The 18831-nt window shown below is 45.2% G+C and overlaps 2 protein-coding genes across 2 annotated transcripts; both read right to left on the reverse strand.

Annotated features, from left to right (window-relative positions):
• Positions 1-2581: 2581 nt before the first annotated feature.
• On the reverse strand, positions 2582-9791 carry LOC129830262 (organic solute transporter subunit alpha-like). The gene is made up of 8 exons (XM_055892692.1): positions 9704-9791; positions 9498-9584; positions 9030-9181; positions 8862-8935; positions 8567-8722; positions 8222-8333; positions 7811-8063; positions 2582-3366 (listed from the first exon to the last, which is right to left on the reverse strand). Exons 1-8 carry the CDS (start codon positions 9789-9791, stop codon positions 2948-2950), a joined length of 1341 nt encoding a protein of 446 aa, XP_055748667.1. The 3' UTR covers positions 2582-2947.
• A 1177-nt stretch (positions 9792-10968) lies between these two features.
• LOC129829316 (protein-serine O-palmitoleoyltransferase porcupine-like) lies at positions 10969-17687 on the reverse strand. Its single transcript, XM_055890994.1, has 11 exons — positions 17654-17687; positions 17235-17427; positions 17090-17133; positions 16658-16853; positions 16298-16413; positions 15721-15751; positions 15073-15148; positions 14795-14863; positions 14625-14708; positions 11302-11412; positions 10969-11170 (listed from the first exon to the last, which is right to left on the reverse strand). Exons 1-11 carry the CDS (start codon positions 17685-17687, stop codon positions 11069-11071), a joined length of 1056 nt encoding a protein of 351 aa, XP_055746969.1. The 3' UTR covers positions 10969-11068.
• Positions 17688-18831: the final 1144 nt, after the last annotated feature.

Consider the following 18831-nt stretch of genomic DNA (forward strand, 5'->3'; position numbering starts at 1 on the left):
TTAACGTTGTCGCAATTATGACTATTGTTTAGAGGGGAATCACAGCTTTCCAATGGTGCAGATTTATTTAGGTCAGTGGAAAGGCGGAAACTACTTTAATGATTAGTTAGCTATAGTTAACTGCTACAAGTTATGTTTTGAATTGGCTATCTAGATACTGTCATTATTTTATACCTGCAGCTGAAATGTTGAACTCTCCTCTCAGGCAACAGCCCACTTGCACTGGCACACACAGATACGCACTGAAGAGTCATTCCGATAATGGTTGATATGTAGATTTTTAAGTGATTGATAATATTTAAGTGTGTCTAAATGAATTAAAATTAACAAAAGTATGACACATTTCCATTACTTTTTATAATCTTACAAGCCCTAATTTGAAAACCTGGAACAGCACATCATGCCCATTCAGGTTGGCGCCTTTTCAATCTGCACAATCTCGAACAGCCTACTGTCATGCACAGATTCACAGCCTAGCAGCAAACTTGAACAAAGCCGAATCAGAAAATGAATGCCCACTCTCCATAGCGCCCCAGAGTGGAGGTGTCATAATACCCATAAAAAATGTAATCCCTTATGGGAACAACAAATGGTGGAAAAATGATTGGAACCATTTCCCTGTTTGACCGCTAGGTTATCATAGCTGCGAGAAATAAACTCAGCAAAAAAAGAAACGTCCTTGCTGTCAACTGCGTTCATTTTCAGCAAACGTGTAAATATTTGTATGAACATAACAAGATTCAACAACTGAGACATAAACTGAACAAGTTCCACAGACGTGTGACTAACAGAAATGGAATAATGTGTCCCTGAACAAAGGGGGGGGTCAAAATCAAAAGTAACAATAAGTATCTGGTGTGGCCACCAGCTGCATTAAGTACTGCAGTGTATCTCCTCATGGACTGCACCAGATTTGCCAGTTCTTGCTGTGAGATGTTACCCCACTTCCACCAAGGCACCTGCAAGTTCCCAGACATTTCTGGGGGGAATGGCCCTAGCCCTCACCCTCCGATCCAACAGGTCCCAGACGTGCTCAATGGGATTGAGATCCGGGCTCTTCGCTGGCCATGGCAGAACACTGACATTCCTGTCTTGCAGGAAATCACGCACAGAACGAGCAGTACTGCTGGTGGCATTGTCATGCTGGAGGGTCACATCAGGATGAGCCTGCATGAAGGGTACCACATGAGGGAGGAGGATGTCTTTCCTGTAACGCACAGCGTTGAGATTGCGTGCAATGACGACAAGCTCAGTCCGACGATGCTGTGACACACCACCCCAGACCATGACGGACCCTCCACCTCGATCCCGCTCCAGAGTACAGGCCTCGGTGTAACGCTCATTCCTTCGACGATAAACGCAAATCCAACTATCACCCCTGGTGAGACAAAAACGCGACTTGTCAGCGAAGAGCACTTTTTGCCAGTCCTGTCTGGTCCAGCGATGGTGGGTTTATGCCCATAGGCGTTGTTGTTGCCGGTGATGTCTGGTGAGGACCTGCCTTAGAACAGGCCTACAAGCCCTCAGTCCAGCTTTTCTCAGCCTATTGCGGACAGTCTGAGTACTGATGGAGGGATTGTGCGTTCCTGGTGTAACTCGGGCAGTTGTTGTTGCCATCCTGTAGCTGTCCCACAGGTGTGATGTTCAGATGTACCGATCCTGTGCAGTTGTTGTTACATGTGGTCTGCCACTGCGAGGACGATCAGCTGTCCGTCCTGTCTCCCTGTAGCGCTGTCTTAGGCATCTCACAGTACGGACATTGCAATTTATTGCCCTGGCCACATCTGCAGTCCTCATTCCTTCTTGCAGAATGCCTAAGGCACATTCACACAGATGAGCATGGACCCTGGGCATCTTTCTTTTGGTGTTTTCCAGAGTCAGTAGAAAGGCCTCTTTAGTGTCCTGAGTTTTCATAATTGTGACCTTAATTGCCTACTGTCTTGTAAACTGTTAGTGTCTTAACAACTGTTCCACAGATGCATGTTCATTAATTGTTTATGGTTCATTGAACAAGCATGGGAAACAGTGTTTAAACCCTTTAAAAATCAAGATCTGTGAAGTTATTTGGATTTTTACAAATTATCTTTGAAAGACAGGGTCCTGAAAAAGTGACGTTTCTTTTTTGCTGAGTTTAGTTTGGTGAATAGGGGTTCTGCAAATGTTATCATAGTGGGGGGGGGGGGCACCCTCAGCACCCTCAGCACCCTCAGCACCCCTACTTCCCGTGGATATGGGTATTATGACTCATACTGTGGTACTCTATTGCTATTCAATGCAGATCCGGTATGCAATTCCCAAAAATTTGAAGTGCCGGTACAGCGCTCCGGCACAAGTCAAGCACTGAGCCAGAGTTAACTACTTAAAATATTTTGTAGTTGTAGTTTACAATATGAGACCTATCTTTGGTATCAATGCACTTCAGAGGGAAGGCTAGGCCAGAGGCGTATTGTGTGTGTGGTTTGAGAAGCTCATGGAGCAAATACCATCTACTCCAAGGAACAGATTCTATAAGTGTTTACTTTGTATTCAATATTACATGAAATGTACCCATTAAGGTAATCAAATTCATTTCAAACTCCAAAGGTTTGTTGTAAGTTTTGAGAGAAGGTATGAGAGACTGATGAATACCTCTGAAAGTATTGTGCAATAGGCTTTAAAAAAATGTATTGGCTTTTTGAGATAACATTGCAAAACAAAATGTACTGAGCATGCTCGATATAAAATGTAGGCAAGCATTATGGGTAGAAACAAAATATCCTACCACACCATTAGCTACCATCTTCATTCAGCTGAGGAATGAATAAATGCATGATCTCAGTCAATATACATAAAAATAAAAACTGGGCAAGGTACTCCCTCAAGCGGTGTGGTGTCTCTCTTCCATTTCCTGGAGGGGACCCATGTTGCTCTCCTGTTAGGAGATTCCAGGACAGTCCATTCCATATTGTCATACAACAGTAACATCCCTAGACTCCGCAAAGTTGATGTCAGCAGTAACAGTCAGCTTGGACAGCTCCAAAGTGGCACTTTCATCAGTTACCTTCTCTAGCATCATCTTTTGACGTCTGAGTTGAAGAGGGAAAGGGAAGCGATCCAGGGAGGCGTGTTCGATCTTACAGAGGCTGTCCTCACTGCTGTCACTGTTATAGTCGGGATTGGAGACACCAGCGCCACACCAGCCAGGCCAGGGGTTCTCCCTGAGTGGCACCACGTCCTCAGTCTGAACTGCCTTCTCCAGTATGCCTCTGTGGGGCCTCTCCTCCAACCCAAAAGCCTCCTCCGGACTGGGCTCCACCTTACGGAACGTGTGGCGGGCAAAGAGGCATATGCAGAACATCTCCACAATCACAGAGTAGTGGTAAATTACTGAGAGAGGAAGAGAATAAAAAAGATGAGGTTACCACCAATACATGTCACATCGACGTCACCGCACGAAGAGGCAAAAACAGACTTCCCCCCCATCGCGACGTCCCCCAAAGGCTAACTTGCCTGCCCCGGTCTGCTAACTGCTAGCTTATCTTGCAGCTAGCGCAGCTAGGAAGCTAGCACCAGTTAGCAAACACAATTCTACAATTCACAACCTCTCTTTCGCCATCGCTATCCGGCTTGGATTCTCTGTCGACACGACCACGTCTGGTTTGCAGACGTGCCCTCAACCGGTGCCCTCAACCGGCCTCCGTCTGAGCAGACCCCCTCCGTCTGAGCAGACCACCCCCCCGGGCTACTAACTTTAAACGCGTGCTAGCTTAGTGGAGGCCTCACTACTCCATCTACGGCTGCCCCCTGGACACTATGATCACTTGGCTACATAGCTGATGCCTGCTTGACTGTCCATTAATTCACGGTACTCCATTCTGTTTATTTGTGTTTTATCTGTCGGCTCTGTGCCTTAACTCAGGATCTGTGTGTAGTTAATCCGACCCTCTCTGCCCAGTCGTCGCCATTTTTACCTTCTGTTGCTGTGTTAGCTGACTAGCTGCTGTTATTTCACCTGCTGTTTTAGCTAGCTCTCCCAATCATGACCTGCAATCACTTTATGCCTTATTGTATGTCTCTCTCTAATATCAATATGCCTTACATACTGTTGTTCAGGCTAGTTATCATTGTTTTGGTTTGCAATGGACCCCGTAGTTCCACTCTCCGTACCTCTGATACCTCCTTTGTCCCACCCCCCACACATGCGGTGACCTCACCCATTGAGACCAGCATGTCCAGAGATACAACCTCTCTTATCATCACCCAGTGCCTGGGCTTGCCTCCGCTGTACCCGTGCCCCACCATACCCTGGTCTGCACATTATGCCCAGAATCTATTCTACCACGCCCATAAATCTGCTCCTTTTATTCCTTGTCCCCAACGCTCTAGGCGACCAGTTTTGATAGCATTTAGCCGCACCCTCATTATACTACTCCTCTGTTCCTCGGGTGATGTGGAGGTAAACCCAGGCCCTGCATGTCCCCAGTCACCCTCATTTGTTGACTTCTGTGATCGAAAAAGCCTTGGCCTCATGCATGTCAACATCAGAAGCCTCCTCCCCAAGTTTGCCTTATTCACCGCTTTAGCACACTCTGCCAACCCTGATGTCCTTGCCGTGTCTGAATCCTGGCTTAGGAAGGCCACCAAAAACTCTGAGATTTCCATACCCAACTATAACACTTTCCATCAAGATAGAACTGCCAAAGGGGGAGGAGTTGCAATCTACTGCAGAGATAGCCTGCAAAGTTCTGTCATACTTTCCAAGTCTATGCCCAAACAGTTCGAACTTCTAATTTTAAAAATTAATCTCTCCAGAAATAAGTCTCTCACTGTTGCCGCCTGCTACCGACCCCCCTCAGCTCCCAGCTGTGCCCTGGACACCATCTGTGAATTGATCGCTCCCCATCTAGCTTCAGAGTTTGTTCTGTTAGGTGACCTAAACTGGGATATGCTTAACACCCCGGCAGTCCTACAATCTAAGCTTGATGCCCTCAATCTCACACAAATCATCAAGGAACCCACCAGGTACAACCCTAAATCCGTAAACATGGGCACCCTAATAGACATTATCCTGACCAACTTGCCCTCCAAATACACCTCTGCTGTCTTCAATCAAGATCTCAGCGATCACTGCCTCATTGCCTGTATCCGCCACGGGTCCACGGTCAAACGACCACCCCTCATCACTGTCAAACGCTCCCTGAAACACTTCTGCGAGCAGGCCTTTCTAATCGGCCTGGCCCGGGTACTCTGGAAGGATATTGACCTCATCCCGTCAGTTGAGGATGCCTGGTCATTCTTTAAAAGTTACTTCCTCACCATATTAGACAAGCATGCTCCGTTCAAAAAATGCAGAACCAAGAACAGATATAGCCCTTGGTTCACTCCAGACCTGACTGCCCTCGACCAGCACAAAACATCCTGTGGCGAACTGCAATAGCATCGAAGAGCCCCCGTGATATGCAACTGTTCAGGGAAGTCAGGAACCAATACACGCAGTCAGTCAGGAAAGCAAAGGCCAGCTTTTTCAAGCAGAAATTTGCATCCTGTAGCTCTAACTCCAAAAAGTTCTGGGATACTGTAAAGTCCATGGAAAACAAGAGCACCTCCTCCCAGCTGCCCACTGCACTGAGGCTAGATAAAACGGTCACCACTGATAAGTCCGTGATAATCGAAAACTTCAACAAACATTTCTCAATGGCTGGCCATGCCTTCCACCTGGCGACTCCAACCTTGGCCAACAGCCCCGCCCCCCCCGCTGCTACTCGCCCAAGCCTCCCCAGCTTCTCCTTTACCCATATCCAGATAGCAGATGTTCTGAAAGAGCTGGAAAACCTGGACCCATACAAATCAGCTGGGCTTGACAATCTGGGCCCCCTATTTCTGAAACTGTCCGCTGCCATTGTCGCACCCCCTATTTCCAGCCTGTTCAACCTCTCCTTCGTATCATCTGAGATCCCCAAGGATTGGAAAGCTGCCGCTGTCATCCCCCTCTTCAAAGGGGGAGACACCCTGGACCCAAACTGTTACAGACCTATATCCATCCTGCCCTGCCTAGCTAAGGTCTTCGAAAGCCAAGTCAACAAACAGATCACTGACCATCTCGAATCCCACCGTACCTTCTCCGCTGTGCAATCCGGTTTCCGAGCCGGTCACGGGTGCACCTCAGCCACGCTCAAGGTACTAAACGATATCATAACCGCCATCGATAAAAGACATTACTGTGCAGCCGTCTTCATCGACCTGGCCAAGGCTTTCGACTCTGTCAATCACCATATTCTTATCGGCAGACTCAATAGCCTCGGTTTTTCTAATGACTGCCTTGCCTGGTTCACCAACTACTTTGCAGACAGAGTTCAGTGTGTCAAATCGGAGGGCATGTTGTCCGGTCCACTGGCAGTCTCTATGGGGGTACCACAGGGTTAAATTCTCGGGCCGACTCTTTTCTCTGTATACATCAATGATGTTGCTCTTGCTGCGGGCGATTCCCTGATCCACCTCTACGCAGACGACACCATTCTGTATACTTCCGGCCCTTCCCTGGACACTGTGCTATCTAACCTCCAAACGAGCTTCAATGCCATACAACACTCCTTCCGTGGCCTCCAACTGCTCTTAAACGCTAGTAAAACCAAATGCATGCTTTTCAACCGTTCGATGCCTGCACCCGCACGCCCGACTAGCATCACCACCCTGGACGGTTCTGACCTAGAATATGTGGACATCTATAAGTACCTAGGTGTCTGGCTAGACTGCAAACTCTCCTTCCAGACTCATATCAAACATCTCCAATCCAAAATCAAATCTAGAGTCGGCTTTCTATTCCGGAACAAAGCCTCCTTCACTCACGCCGCCAAACTTACCCTAGTAAAACTGACTATCCTACCGATCCTCGACTTCGGCGATGTCATCTACAAAATAGCCTCCAATACTCTACTCAGCAAACTGGATGCAGTTTATCACAGTGCCATCCGTTTTGTTACTAAAGCACCTTATACGACCCACCACTGCGACCTGTATGCCCTAGTCGGCTGGCCCTCGCTACATGTTCGTCGTCAGACCCACTGGCTCCAGGTCATCTACAAGGCTATGCTAGGCAAAGTGCCGCATTATCTCAGTTCACTGGTCACGATGGCTACACCCACCCGTAGCACGCGCTCCAGCAGGTGTATCTCACTGATCATCCCTAAAGCCAAAACCTCATTTGGACGCCTTTACTTACAGTTCTCTGCTGCCTGCGACTGGAACGAATTGCAAAAATCTCTGAAGTTGGAGACTTTTATCTCCCTCAACAACTTTAAAAATCTGCTATCCGAGCAGCTAACCGATCGCTGCAGCTGTACATAGTCCATCTGTAAACTACCCACCCAATTTACCTACCTCACCCCATACTGCTTTTATTTATTTTACTTTTCTGCACTTTTGCACACCAGTATCTCTTCTTGCACATGATCATCTGATGATTTATCACTCCAGTGTTAATCTGCTAAATTGTAATTATTCGATTTATTGCCTACCTCATGCCTTTTGCACACATTGTATATAGATTCTCTTTTTTCTACCATGTTATTGACTTGTCTATTGTTTACTCCATGTGTAACTCTGTGTTGTTGTCTGTTCACACTGCTATGCTTTATCTTGGCCAGGTCGCAGTTGCAAATGAGAACTTGTTCTCAACTAGCCTACCTGGTTAAATAAAGGTGAAATAAAATAAAAAAATAAAAAACATTGATAATTTCCTAATATGCATTTCTCTCCACTGTTACAATATTGACATGGAGATGATATTGGGAGGGAGATGTATGGGGGATAAATTCCATCAGGGTGCACTTACACTGGGAACGCATGAGAACAGAGAAGGGGGGGGAGCAGGGCACCACCTCCAGGGCCCCCATGGTCTCCAGGATTCCATTCTGAAGGCCACACAGCACCAACACTACAATGATACAGACAAACTTGGCCCTCAGCCCATAGCCAGGCAGAGCCTTTTTGGTGGCCTTGTAAAACAGCAAGTGGCCATAGAAAGACAGGAAGGTAGACACGCTTATGATGGCATTCACGTACACATTGGGATTGACAGAATCCACCTGTAAAAAATGACAAGGGTATGGTTTAACAAATAGCAGCATCTACTTGTATAATTAAGTCATTGACTTATTAACCACGGACTCACCTGGTTAAATTAAGGACAAACAGAGAATGGTTATAATGCAAATATGTCTTGCAGTATATGCTTGCCACTCACATGTCCATAGTCATACTGCTCATCTGTCCAGAGGACCAGAGTGACAAAGAACAGGATGGTTCTGACCACAGACAGTTGCAGCACAGCAGCCATCATCCATCCCAGGCTGGTCCTATGGAGGGGTAGTGGGGTGGGGCGATTACGGCGATATATTGTGTATTTATCATTAATACGATACAGCCGATAATGGCAACTATATTGTGCATTTACCAATATTGCGATATGGGGCAGCTACAGCAATATATTGTGTATATCATTATCACGGTACGGCAATATCTTATGAATCTAACATTATCGCGATATAGATGTGCACACTGGGGAGGAGGACATCCATTGGTAAAGTACCTGTTGATCGCTATCATAGGGAGGCAACAGCAGCAGCAACATGGGAATGGATCTGGAGACACCTGCTCTCCAGCTAAGATCTCCAGCATGCGGGCCTTTCCCCCAAAGAAGTCTGTGATGAGCCCCATAAACTTTAGCAGAGTGATTGAGTGGTACCTTGAGAGAGAGAAACAGACAGACGAAGAGCTAGTTTGTTTTACTGGAGGTTTTAGCACAGAATGACGTGAATAATGTTTCCGTCAACTTTAAGTTTGTAGGCAAACATGGTGAAAAATTGGTTGTACTCGATACTTACAGAGAAGCTATGAAATTACAAAGTGAGGAGGAGCGAGGAACATACAGCGCAATGATGGAGGTTAAGCCAAAGACCTGACCGAAAGAGAATGAGTGAAGTTGGACAAAATGTACAAATACTTATCCGATTTTAAAAAACATGTGTGGCAAAAAGGAGGTGTCCCTTTACCGGGTACATGCCCAGTATCCACAGGTAGAGGCACCGGCATCTGGAGGAGGGCACATGACGTAGGAAGAAGCCCACCTCTTCTAGGAACAGGGCCAGAATGATCACAGCAAAACCGGCAGGAATGATAAACAACCAGAGCTCATCCTTAACCACTGAGGACAAACACACAATACATGGACTAGTGGTGGGACAGATCATATACAACACAGACTAGGAGGGCTGGTGTAGCAGAGGATGACTAAGTTATTACTCAGAATCTAAGACGGCAAACACTAATATTGCACATAGACAAAGCATTAAAAAAAGCATTGCGCAGTTTGGGGCATTTTTTTACTTTCTGGTGCCTTCAAGCACAGACCTATCACACTAAGGTGTCAGATCCAATGAACAAAAATAAATAAAGTATTCTCTGGCCAGTCAATAACATAACCCATATAGTTTTTGTGAATGCATAAATGCTGGTCTTACCACTGAACAACTCCCATGACAGTGGGATCTCTGCTCCTAACCAGCTGCAATTGTCTCCTCTCATCTTCTCAGGGAGTACAGTTCCTACTACCAACAAACATCACACACGCCAGACTTATGAATAGAACAGAATCCAGAGTAGGCTTTCTATAAAACCAGATATCCGTCACATTTGAGGAGGGACAATTAAATTTGAACAAACTGACCTCCTATAGAAAGACTGATTGTTTTTCTGTTCTCCGAAGACGGACACTTGGTGAGTGTCTTGTCAGTTCCGTGTTGAGGTGGCATCATTGTCTGAACAATTCCTTTCCGATAGCAGTGAGTAATGATTGGCTAAACACAGGAAACCGACAGGTAGGGAGCCAAGTCCACTCTGGAATGTGTCAACTTCTGTTGTTTCTGAACCGACCATGAGGGGGATCCAAACAAGCTACGTGGTGAAAATATTGTCTGAGACAAGAAATTATAGTAAATAGTCTTTGTGCGTGACACTTAATTGTTATAAGCATAGTACTCTTTTAAATACTTAAGATTAAAGCTGCAATATGTAATATTTTGGGCAACCCGACCAAATTCACACAGAAATTTGAGTTATAGATCTGTCCTTCTCATTGAAAGAAAGTCTAAGAAGCTGTAGAACTGTTTTATTTCTATGCTTCTGTCTTTCATTTTTGCGTCTTTTACTTTCAGTTTTGTACACAAGCTTCAAACAGCTGAAAATTAAAATTGGTTATGGAAGATATTTCACAGCGGTTTAGATGGTACAATGATTATCTACGCTATATGTGCTTGTTTTGTCATAACCTGAAATTAGGTGAACTAATCAAATTTTAGCAGCCAGGAAATGGCAGAGCCATTTCTGCAGTGCAGCTTCATCTTCTCGATGTACTAACCATAATATTCATGTGGCATTTTAAATTATTCAATTTGCAGCAAAAGACTGTCCAATACTATGCAATCTGCCTGAGCCTTGTTGAATAAATGCTGCAACTAGGAGGTGTGTTTTACCACCCATCATCAAATAAACCCTTCATTTATTCAAAAAAATTGCCTTTAGTAGAAAAACAGATACAGTAGAAAAAAGTACCTCCATTAAGAACATAATGTATTATATAAACATCACTGGCCAAATATACTGTATAATGAAAAAATATATATTTCATTGTGCTACTGATATACACAGACACATATATATTCCTATAGCATTGTGTGTGATCAAACTACAAAGCCCTGAAAGAACAGTAGCCTTTACAGAAACCACTGATGAATCTTCAGCCTACCGCTGGTTCTCAATCTCAACAGTGTGATACATCATAACATTGAACTAGTGATTGACTGGTTCTTTAGTGTTTACCAAACAAACTAATACAGCAAGACCCCGGTAAACAAAGCAGCATTCTTCCAATCATGATGGACTGGGACAATCATCCTGGCCCCACACTAAGCTACTCCGTGTCCATTAAGTCTTCACCCACACCAGCCCATACCAGGTAAGATGGCCCACCTGTGAGCTAAGGGTTCTTTTTGAACCAGTCTTCTGTTCAGTCCAGGCCTTCTGTCAAATGAGATCACTGAATGAGGCGGTAGAATAACCAGCAGGCGAAGACCAGCCAGTGGCTGGCCCAGCTCAACTCTGACCACTTCTGAATGGTGTGGTTGGCAACATAACCCTGAGGAGGAAGAGGACGACAATGGTGAGTACATTTGTATGAGTAATACATTCATGCAGTTCAATGTTAATTATTATGTTCTCCGTTAACTTGGCCCCCGGCAGCAGTAGCAGTTCTTTGGTGTGTCTTACCTCCTCTGCAGCCAAGTTTTCTATGTCAGCGTCTAACAGGGAGCCAAGGTATGTCAGATGGAAGATGGCCATGGCACTGAAGGTCATGTTGATCCCATACACCCATAGCTCCTACAAGAGAAGCAGACCATTCACTACACCAGGGCGGTGTTCTGAATCCCCAACTTTCACCATGCTATGTGCACTAGCTAGCTCACTCCCCCCACTTGGACCAATTCAATATAAGTGATACGATGGTGCCGAAGAATACGGCTGACGTTTTACGTTCTCCAAACCAATTGTGCAATTTGTTATTTTTTTGTATTTTCTGTAACTTATTTTTTTAACTTGTGTACATAATTTTGTTGCTAGCGTCTCTTATGACCGAAAATAACTTCTGGACATCAGAAAAGCGATTACTCATCGCGGACTGGAAGAAACTTTTTTCTTTAACAAGTCCGACGAGAAGGATATCCTGCTTTCACTGGAACAGGCCCAGATCCACGCCTTTTGCGTGAAGAAAAGACGCCGGAAAAGGGGACGCAGATCGGGGATCCTTCTGAGAATCCGGAGGCAAGCGAATGCCTTCCATTCTCATTGCTAACGTGCAATCGTTAGAAAATAAAATTGATGACCTACTATTAAGATTATCCTACCAACGGGACATTAAACTATAACATCTTATGTTTCACCGAGACGTGGCTGAACAAATAAACTGACAATATAGAGCTGGCAGAATTTTCAATGCCCCGGCAGAACAGAGACGCTACCTCTGGTAAGACGAGGGGTAGGGGTGTGTGTCTTTTTGTCAATAAAAGCTGGTGCGCGATGTCTAATATTAAAGAAATCAAGTTATTGCTCGCCTGAGGTAGAGTACCTTATGATAAGCTGTCGACCACACAATCTACCAAGAGAGTTCTCATCTGTATTACTCGTAGCCCTCTATTTACCACCATAAAGCGAAGCTGGCACTAAGACCGCTCTCAACCAACTCTATAAGGCCATAAGCAAAGAAGAAAATTCTTACCAGAAGCGGTGCTCCTAGTGGCCGGGGAGTTTAATGCAGGCAAACTTAAAATCAGTTTTACCAGCATGCCACGTGCAACCAGGGAACAAAAACAAAAAGACTCCACACAGATGCATACAAAGCTGTCCCCCGCCCTCCATTTGGCAAATCTGACCACAATTCTATCCTCCTGAATCCTGCTTACAAGCAAAAATTAAAGCAGGAAGTACCAGTGACTCGCTCAATACGGAAGTGGTCAGATGACGCGGATGCTACACTACAGGACTGTTTTGCTAGCACAGACTGGAATATGTTCCAGGATTCATCCAATGGCATTGAGGAATACACCACATCAGTTATCGGCTTCATCAATAAGTGCATCGATGACGTCGTCCCCACAGTGACTGTACGTACATATCCCAACCAGAAGCCATGGATTACAGGCAACATCTGCATCGAGCTAAAGGCTAGAGCTGCCACTTTCAAGGAGCGGGAGACTAATCCCTCAGACGAACCATCAAACAAGCAAAGTGTCAATACAGAATTAAGATTGAATCTTACTACACCGGCTCTGACGCTCGTCGGACGTGGAAGGGCTTCAACTATTACGGACTACAACGGGAAACCCAGACGCGAGCTGCCCGGTGACGCAACCCTACCAGACGAGCTAAATGCCTTTTATGCTCGCTTCGAGGCAAGCAATATTGAAGCATGCACGAGAGCACCTGCTGTTCTGGATGACTGTATGGTCACGCTCTCAATAGCCAATGTGAACAAAACCTTTAAACAGCTCAACATTCACAAAGCCGCTGGGCCAGAAGGATTACCAGGACGTGTACTCAAAGCATGCGCGGACCAACTGTCAAGCGTCTTCACTGACATTTTCAACCTCTCCCTGACCGAGTCTGTTATACCTACATGTTTCAAGCAGACCACCATAGTCCCTGTGCCCAAGGAAGCGAAGGTAACCTGCCTAAATGATTACCGCCCCGTGGCACTCACGTCGGTAGCCATGAAGTGCTTTGAAAGGATGGTCATGGCTCACAACAGCATCCTCCCGGGAAACCCTAGACCCACTCCAATTCGCATACCGCCCCAACAGATCCACAGATGACACGATCTCAATCGCACTCCACACCGACCTTTCTCACCTGGACAAAAAAAACACCCATGTGAGAATGCTGTTCATCGACTACAGCTCAGTGTTCAACACCATAGTGCCCACAAAGCTCATCACTAAGCTAAGGACTCTGAGACTAAACACCTCCCTCTGCAACTGGATCCTGGACTTCCTGACGGGCCACCCCCAGGTGGTAAGAGTAGGCAACAACATGTCTGCCATGCTGATCCTTAACACTGGAGCCCCTCAGGGTTGTGTACATAGTCCCCTCCTGTATTCCCTGTTCACCCACGACTGCGTGGCCAAACACGACTCCAAAGTCCTGGATGTGACAAACACAACTTCGTTGGGTGTCCACATCACCAACAAACTATCATGGTCTAAACATACCAAGACAGTCGTGAAAAGGGCACGACAAAACCTTTTCCACCTCATGAGACTGAAAAGATTTGGCATGGGCCCCCAGATCCTCAAAAGGTTCTACAGCTGCACCATCGAGAGCATCCTGACCGGTTGCATCACCGCCTGGTATGGCAACTGCTCGTCATCTGACCGTAAGGCGCTACAGAGGGTAGTGCGAACGGCCCAGTACACCACTGGGGCCAAGCTTCCTGCCATCCAGGACCTATTTAATGGGCAGTGTCAGAGGAAAGCCCATACATTTGTCAGAGCCTCCAGTCACCCAAGTTATAGACTGTTTTCTCTGCTACCACACGGCAACAGAGCAGCAAGTCTAGGATCAAAAGGATCCTCAACAGCTTCTACCCCCAAGCCATTAGACTGTTGAACAATTTATAAAAAAATTGCCACCGGTAAATTTACATTGACACCCCCCGCCCACTGCTGCTACTCGCTGTTTGTTACCTATGCATAGTCACTTTCCCCCCACCTACATGTACAGATTACCTCAACTACACTGTACACTGACTCGGTACCGGTGCCCCCTTATTATAGCCTTGTTATTGTTATTCTTATTGTATTACTTTTTATTATAGCCTACTTTGTAAATCTTTTTTCTTCTTGAACTGCACTGTTGGGTTTAAGGGCTTGTAAGTAAGCATGTCACGGTCAAGTCTTCACTTGTTGTATTTAGCACATGTTGCAAATAAATTTTGATTTGAATATGCAATTAACAATAGGGTCTCTTATGGAATGCATTGTCAAAATATGAAATACAAACATGGGTGTTAAACAGTCCTGGATGTGACAAGCATGTACCTTCTGGTGCTGATGGCGACAATTGGTGGGACACTGTTTGGACAGGATACAGGCACTAAAAATGGCTGCCAGCCTCTCCCTCAACTGACAGAAGATGGCAAGACAACTAAGGTGATGCCAATGCAAAACCAGTGAGCAGGTGAATGTGAAAAGCAGATAGGAGAAGTAACTTTACCATGTTCCACATAAGTGATGAAGCCCAGAGACAGCAGCACGGCCCCAAGATGGAAACTCAGGCCCTAGAAGAAACAAAATGTCAGATTGGCTTCACAACAGAGGAAGCAGCTCAACCAACACTTCACTTTGGCTTCAGCCAGAGGGATCAGGCAGGGACATTTTCAAAATCGGATAAAATCTTACTAAAAACACAGAGCAGTATTCAAGTGCGATGGTGACCTTTGAGTCATCACGTAAGATGAATTCACTGAGTTGGTTGACTCATACTCACATGTAGCAAGGCACTGGCTGTGTAAGTCACAATGATGGAAGGAAATGTGCCAAGTTTCAGCGCATTTTGAAAACATCTGTATAACAAAATGGGGGAAAGACACAGTAAACAGTTGACATTTTAATATCGCAAAAACATTCTAACCTGGTTTGGTTAAACAGGGCCTATAGTTTTAACATTTCTATCTAATCCAGAGACCGACCAATTAAATCGGGCCGATTTCCAGTTTTCATAACAATAGGTAATGGGCATTTTTGGACGCCGATTATGGCCAATTACATTGCACTCTGTAGCGGATGAATCAGAATTAGTTGGGTAACATAGATAAATAAGATGTTTTATCTGCATAATATGCTTATGCGAGATACTTGTCATTAGAATGTATCCTTTTGGACTATAGTGTTGGCAGTTGCACTTTTTTCTTAGCTGGGGCTCAGTCACTTGGGGCCCAGAGAGGGGAGAGGTCAGGCTTGTCTTTTACATGTCTCTGGTGCTATGCAGAATATCAGAAAGGGAAGAGGACAGAATGGAACATTGTCTTCATATGTGAATGTATCTGCTAAACCATGTGAAGGGATGGCGTGATTAAGGGGGAACCAATTACTTGTCTCCTCTATGTCTGTGCGCAAGTCACTCCCCTCAGTGAGCTTGTCCAGGAGTGGAGTCAAGATGGGGTTTACTTGAGATGGGAGTATCTAGAGTTGACAATTGAGTTATGCCTTAAAAGGTAATGTTTTTGTACTATGAAGTACCAGGAACGAGATTAGAACCTCGTCTTAGAGACCAAAGTGAACGATAATTTATAGCGAACGCTATCTGGCTATGAGATACTCCTCTCTCAAGTAAAAGTCTTTCTTTGTGAACTGTTCCTAAGATCTGTGGTTCGTTATATAAGTTGAGAGGGGTGTATCTTGGCTATAAAAAATCTGTATTCTTCTGTAGGGAAGGGCTATTGTAAGGGCTATTCAAAGGGCTATTGTAAAGCTCACATTATTAAAGATGAAGTTTAAGTATAACTCTGACTGGTGTGTGGTTTGTAACTCTCCTCATTTGGTAATACAGGAAATTGCCACGACAACTCCACGAGGAGATTGCGTGGCAGGCTGACCACCTGTTACGTGAGTGCAGCAAGGAGCCAAGGTAAGTTGCTAGCTATCATTAAACTTATCTTAACATAATCACTAGTTAACTACATATGGTTGATGATATTACTAGTTTAACTAGCTTGTCCTGCGGTGGATTAGAATGAAGTAGGGGAAGAGGTATGGGGTGATGCAGTTGGATATCACCAAGCACACCTGGCATTTGACCCAGCTCACTGAAAACTTCTGGAGCCAGGTCAAACTATAGGGGCCAGAAGGACCATGTAAAAAATGACAGATTTTAGCAGCCATTTTGACTTAAGCAGCTATATTGATCTAAATATAGTGAAAAGTGGTGTCATCTTTTTGCACAAGCACAAACAATTAGTAAATATGGACCAATATGTTATAAGCCTCTATGCGAAACGTAAACTCAGGTACTATCCAGGCATCTAGTTAGCTTTCTTTCAACAAGTTCACTAAGAACACATTTTTCACCTCTTCAGCTGTGGCTTACCAGCTTGTGGCTCTCAATGGCCTCTTTGTAGCTTGAGTAGCTGACCCAGGGCCCAAAGATGACAGTGCCCTCTAAGAGAATGTAGCCTGTGAACTCCAGAGGATTGGGAACAGCAGGCATGGTGCCTCTGTCCAGGTCAAAAGCCGGAGAAATGCCCTTCATGGCCACCACCATCTGAGAACCTGGGGAATTGCAGATGACAGGTAAAGCATGCACAGTGGTTCCATCAGTAAGGTCTCAAATTCAATGCTACATGAGGATGACTGTGGATGAAACTATAAAATCATACTTGTCTCACACTGCCTTGCCATCCAATCATTCAATATATTAAAGAGTGTTATCAAATGTAATGCTTCATAGAAATTCGGGAAAATAACTTCCGATTTTGTGACAAATATGGTCTTTGCAGGACATTTACCTCTAATTTTATGCCAGGTCACTGAGTCAATCATATGTAGCTCTCTGTAAGAAAACAATATGAGAAAACAGTTAAGTGGAGGATGGTGCCAGCACCAATGCCTATCATACAGCATTAACTATAGATGGAGTTAATTATTCATTACCCCATGAGTAGATAGATGAGGATGGTGGCGGAGAGGAAGATTCCTCGGCTGCTGAAGTAGCGGTTGAGGAACAAGGCAGAGTAGCAGAGCAGACGGAGCAGTAACACCCACACCATGGACTGCTCAAAGAACAGGTAGAGAGCATATCGACCTGCTGCCACTGAGCCCAGGTGTTTCACAGAGGACGAGAGACCTACTGGAGGACAGGCAATACTAAATACAGGTATACCAGGCCGGCACCAAAGGTTTTTGTAGAAATTGGGCTGCTTATAGGTCTCGGTATGGGACTTCTTTATCTGTCATCATTACATGTGTCCCATACACAGAGGATGGCTTCATGGCAAAGTATAAATTAGATGACTCAAGTCTTTGGTCGTGTTCCCCCTGCTCAGATGTTGCATGCATCAACCAATGGTCACGTGCCACTTCATTTACTGAGCCGTTGGGCACCATACTGCTACAACATAGGTATTTTATTTATCAGCTAAACACATCCTATCCAGGCGTTGTAAAATCTGGCATGCGTTAGCAATGCCTGGGCTTGAACTGTATTCCCAAAGTTGGGCATAATCATCTGTGTTATCCCCCTATTTCAGTCACACCCGTTGCTGATGGGTGTATAAAATCGAGCACAATCTCCATAGACATTGTCAGTAGAATGGCCTTACTGAAGAGCTCAGTGACTTTCAACGTGGCACCGTCATAGGATGCCACTTTTCCAACAAGTCAGCTCATCAAATTTCTGCCATGCTAGAGCTGCCCTAATCAACTGTAAGTGCGGTTATTGACAAGTGGAAACGTCTAGGAGCAACAACGTCTCAGCCGCGAAGTGGTAGGCCACAGCTTACAGAACAGGACTGGCAAATGCGCGGCCTTTGTGGAGCGATGGGTAACGATGCTTTGTGGGCGACCGTTGTTGATGTGTGCAGAAGGTCCCTGGTTCGCGCCTGTGTCGGGACGAGGGGACGGTCTAAAGTTATACTGTTACATTGATGCTGTTGACCCGGATCACTGGTTGCTGCGGAAAAGGAGGAGGTTGAAAGGGGGGTGAGTGTAACGGATGTGAAATGGCTAGCTAGTTAGCGGGTACGCGCTAATAGCATTTCAATCGGTTACGTCACTTGCTCTGAGACTTAAAGTAGGGTTGCCCCTTGCTCTGCAAGGGCCGTGGCTTTTGTGGAGCGATGGGTAACGACGCTTCGTGGGTGACTGTTGTTGATGTGTGCAGAGGGTCCCTGGTTCGCGCCCGTGTCGGGGCGAGGGGACGTACTAAAGTTATACTGTTACACTTAAAAGGCTGCTAAAATGTTCAATATCGGTTATCGGTATCGTTTCTTTTGGCAAGGAAAATAACGGATATCGGGTATCGGCCAAAAATGTCATATCAGTGCATCACTAGTTTTATTAAACTCTGAAAATAAGATATTTGGTAAACACAGGCTTAGGAGATCGTATATGTTTTGTTCTATGAGAATCTTCATCAGCTAACTTCACTTTTTGTGCATTTTGAAGCATTTCTGTACAGTCGTGGCCAAAAGTTTTGAGAATGACACAAATATTAATTTTCACAAAGTCTGCTGCCTCAGTTTGTATGATG

Source organism: Salvelinus fontinalis, chromosome 31 (assembly GCF_029448725.1).
Source record: "Salvelinus fontinalis isolate EN_2023a chromosome 31, ASM2944872v1, whole genome shotgun sequence".
Classification (NCBI taxonomy): Eukaryota; Metazoa; Chordata; class Actinopteri; order Salmoniformes; family Salmonidae; genus Salvelinus; species Salvelinus fontinalis.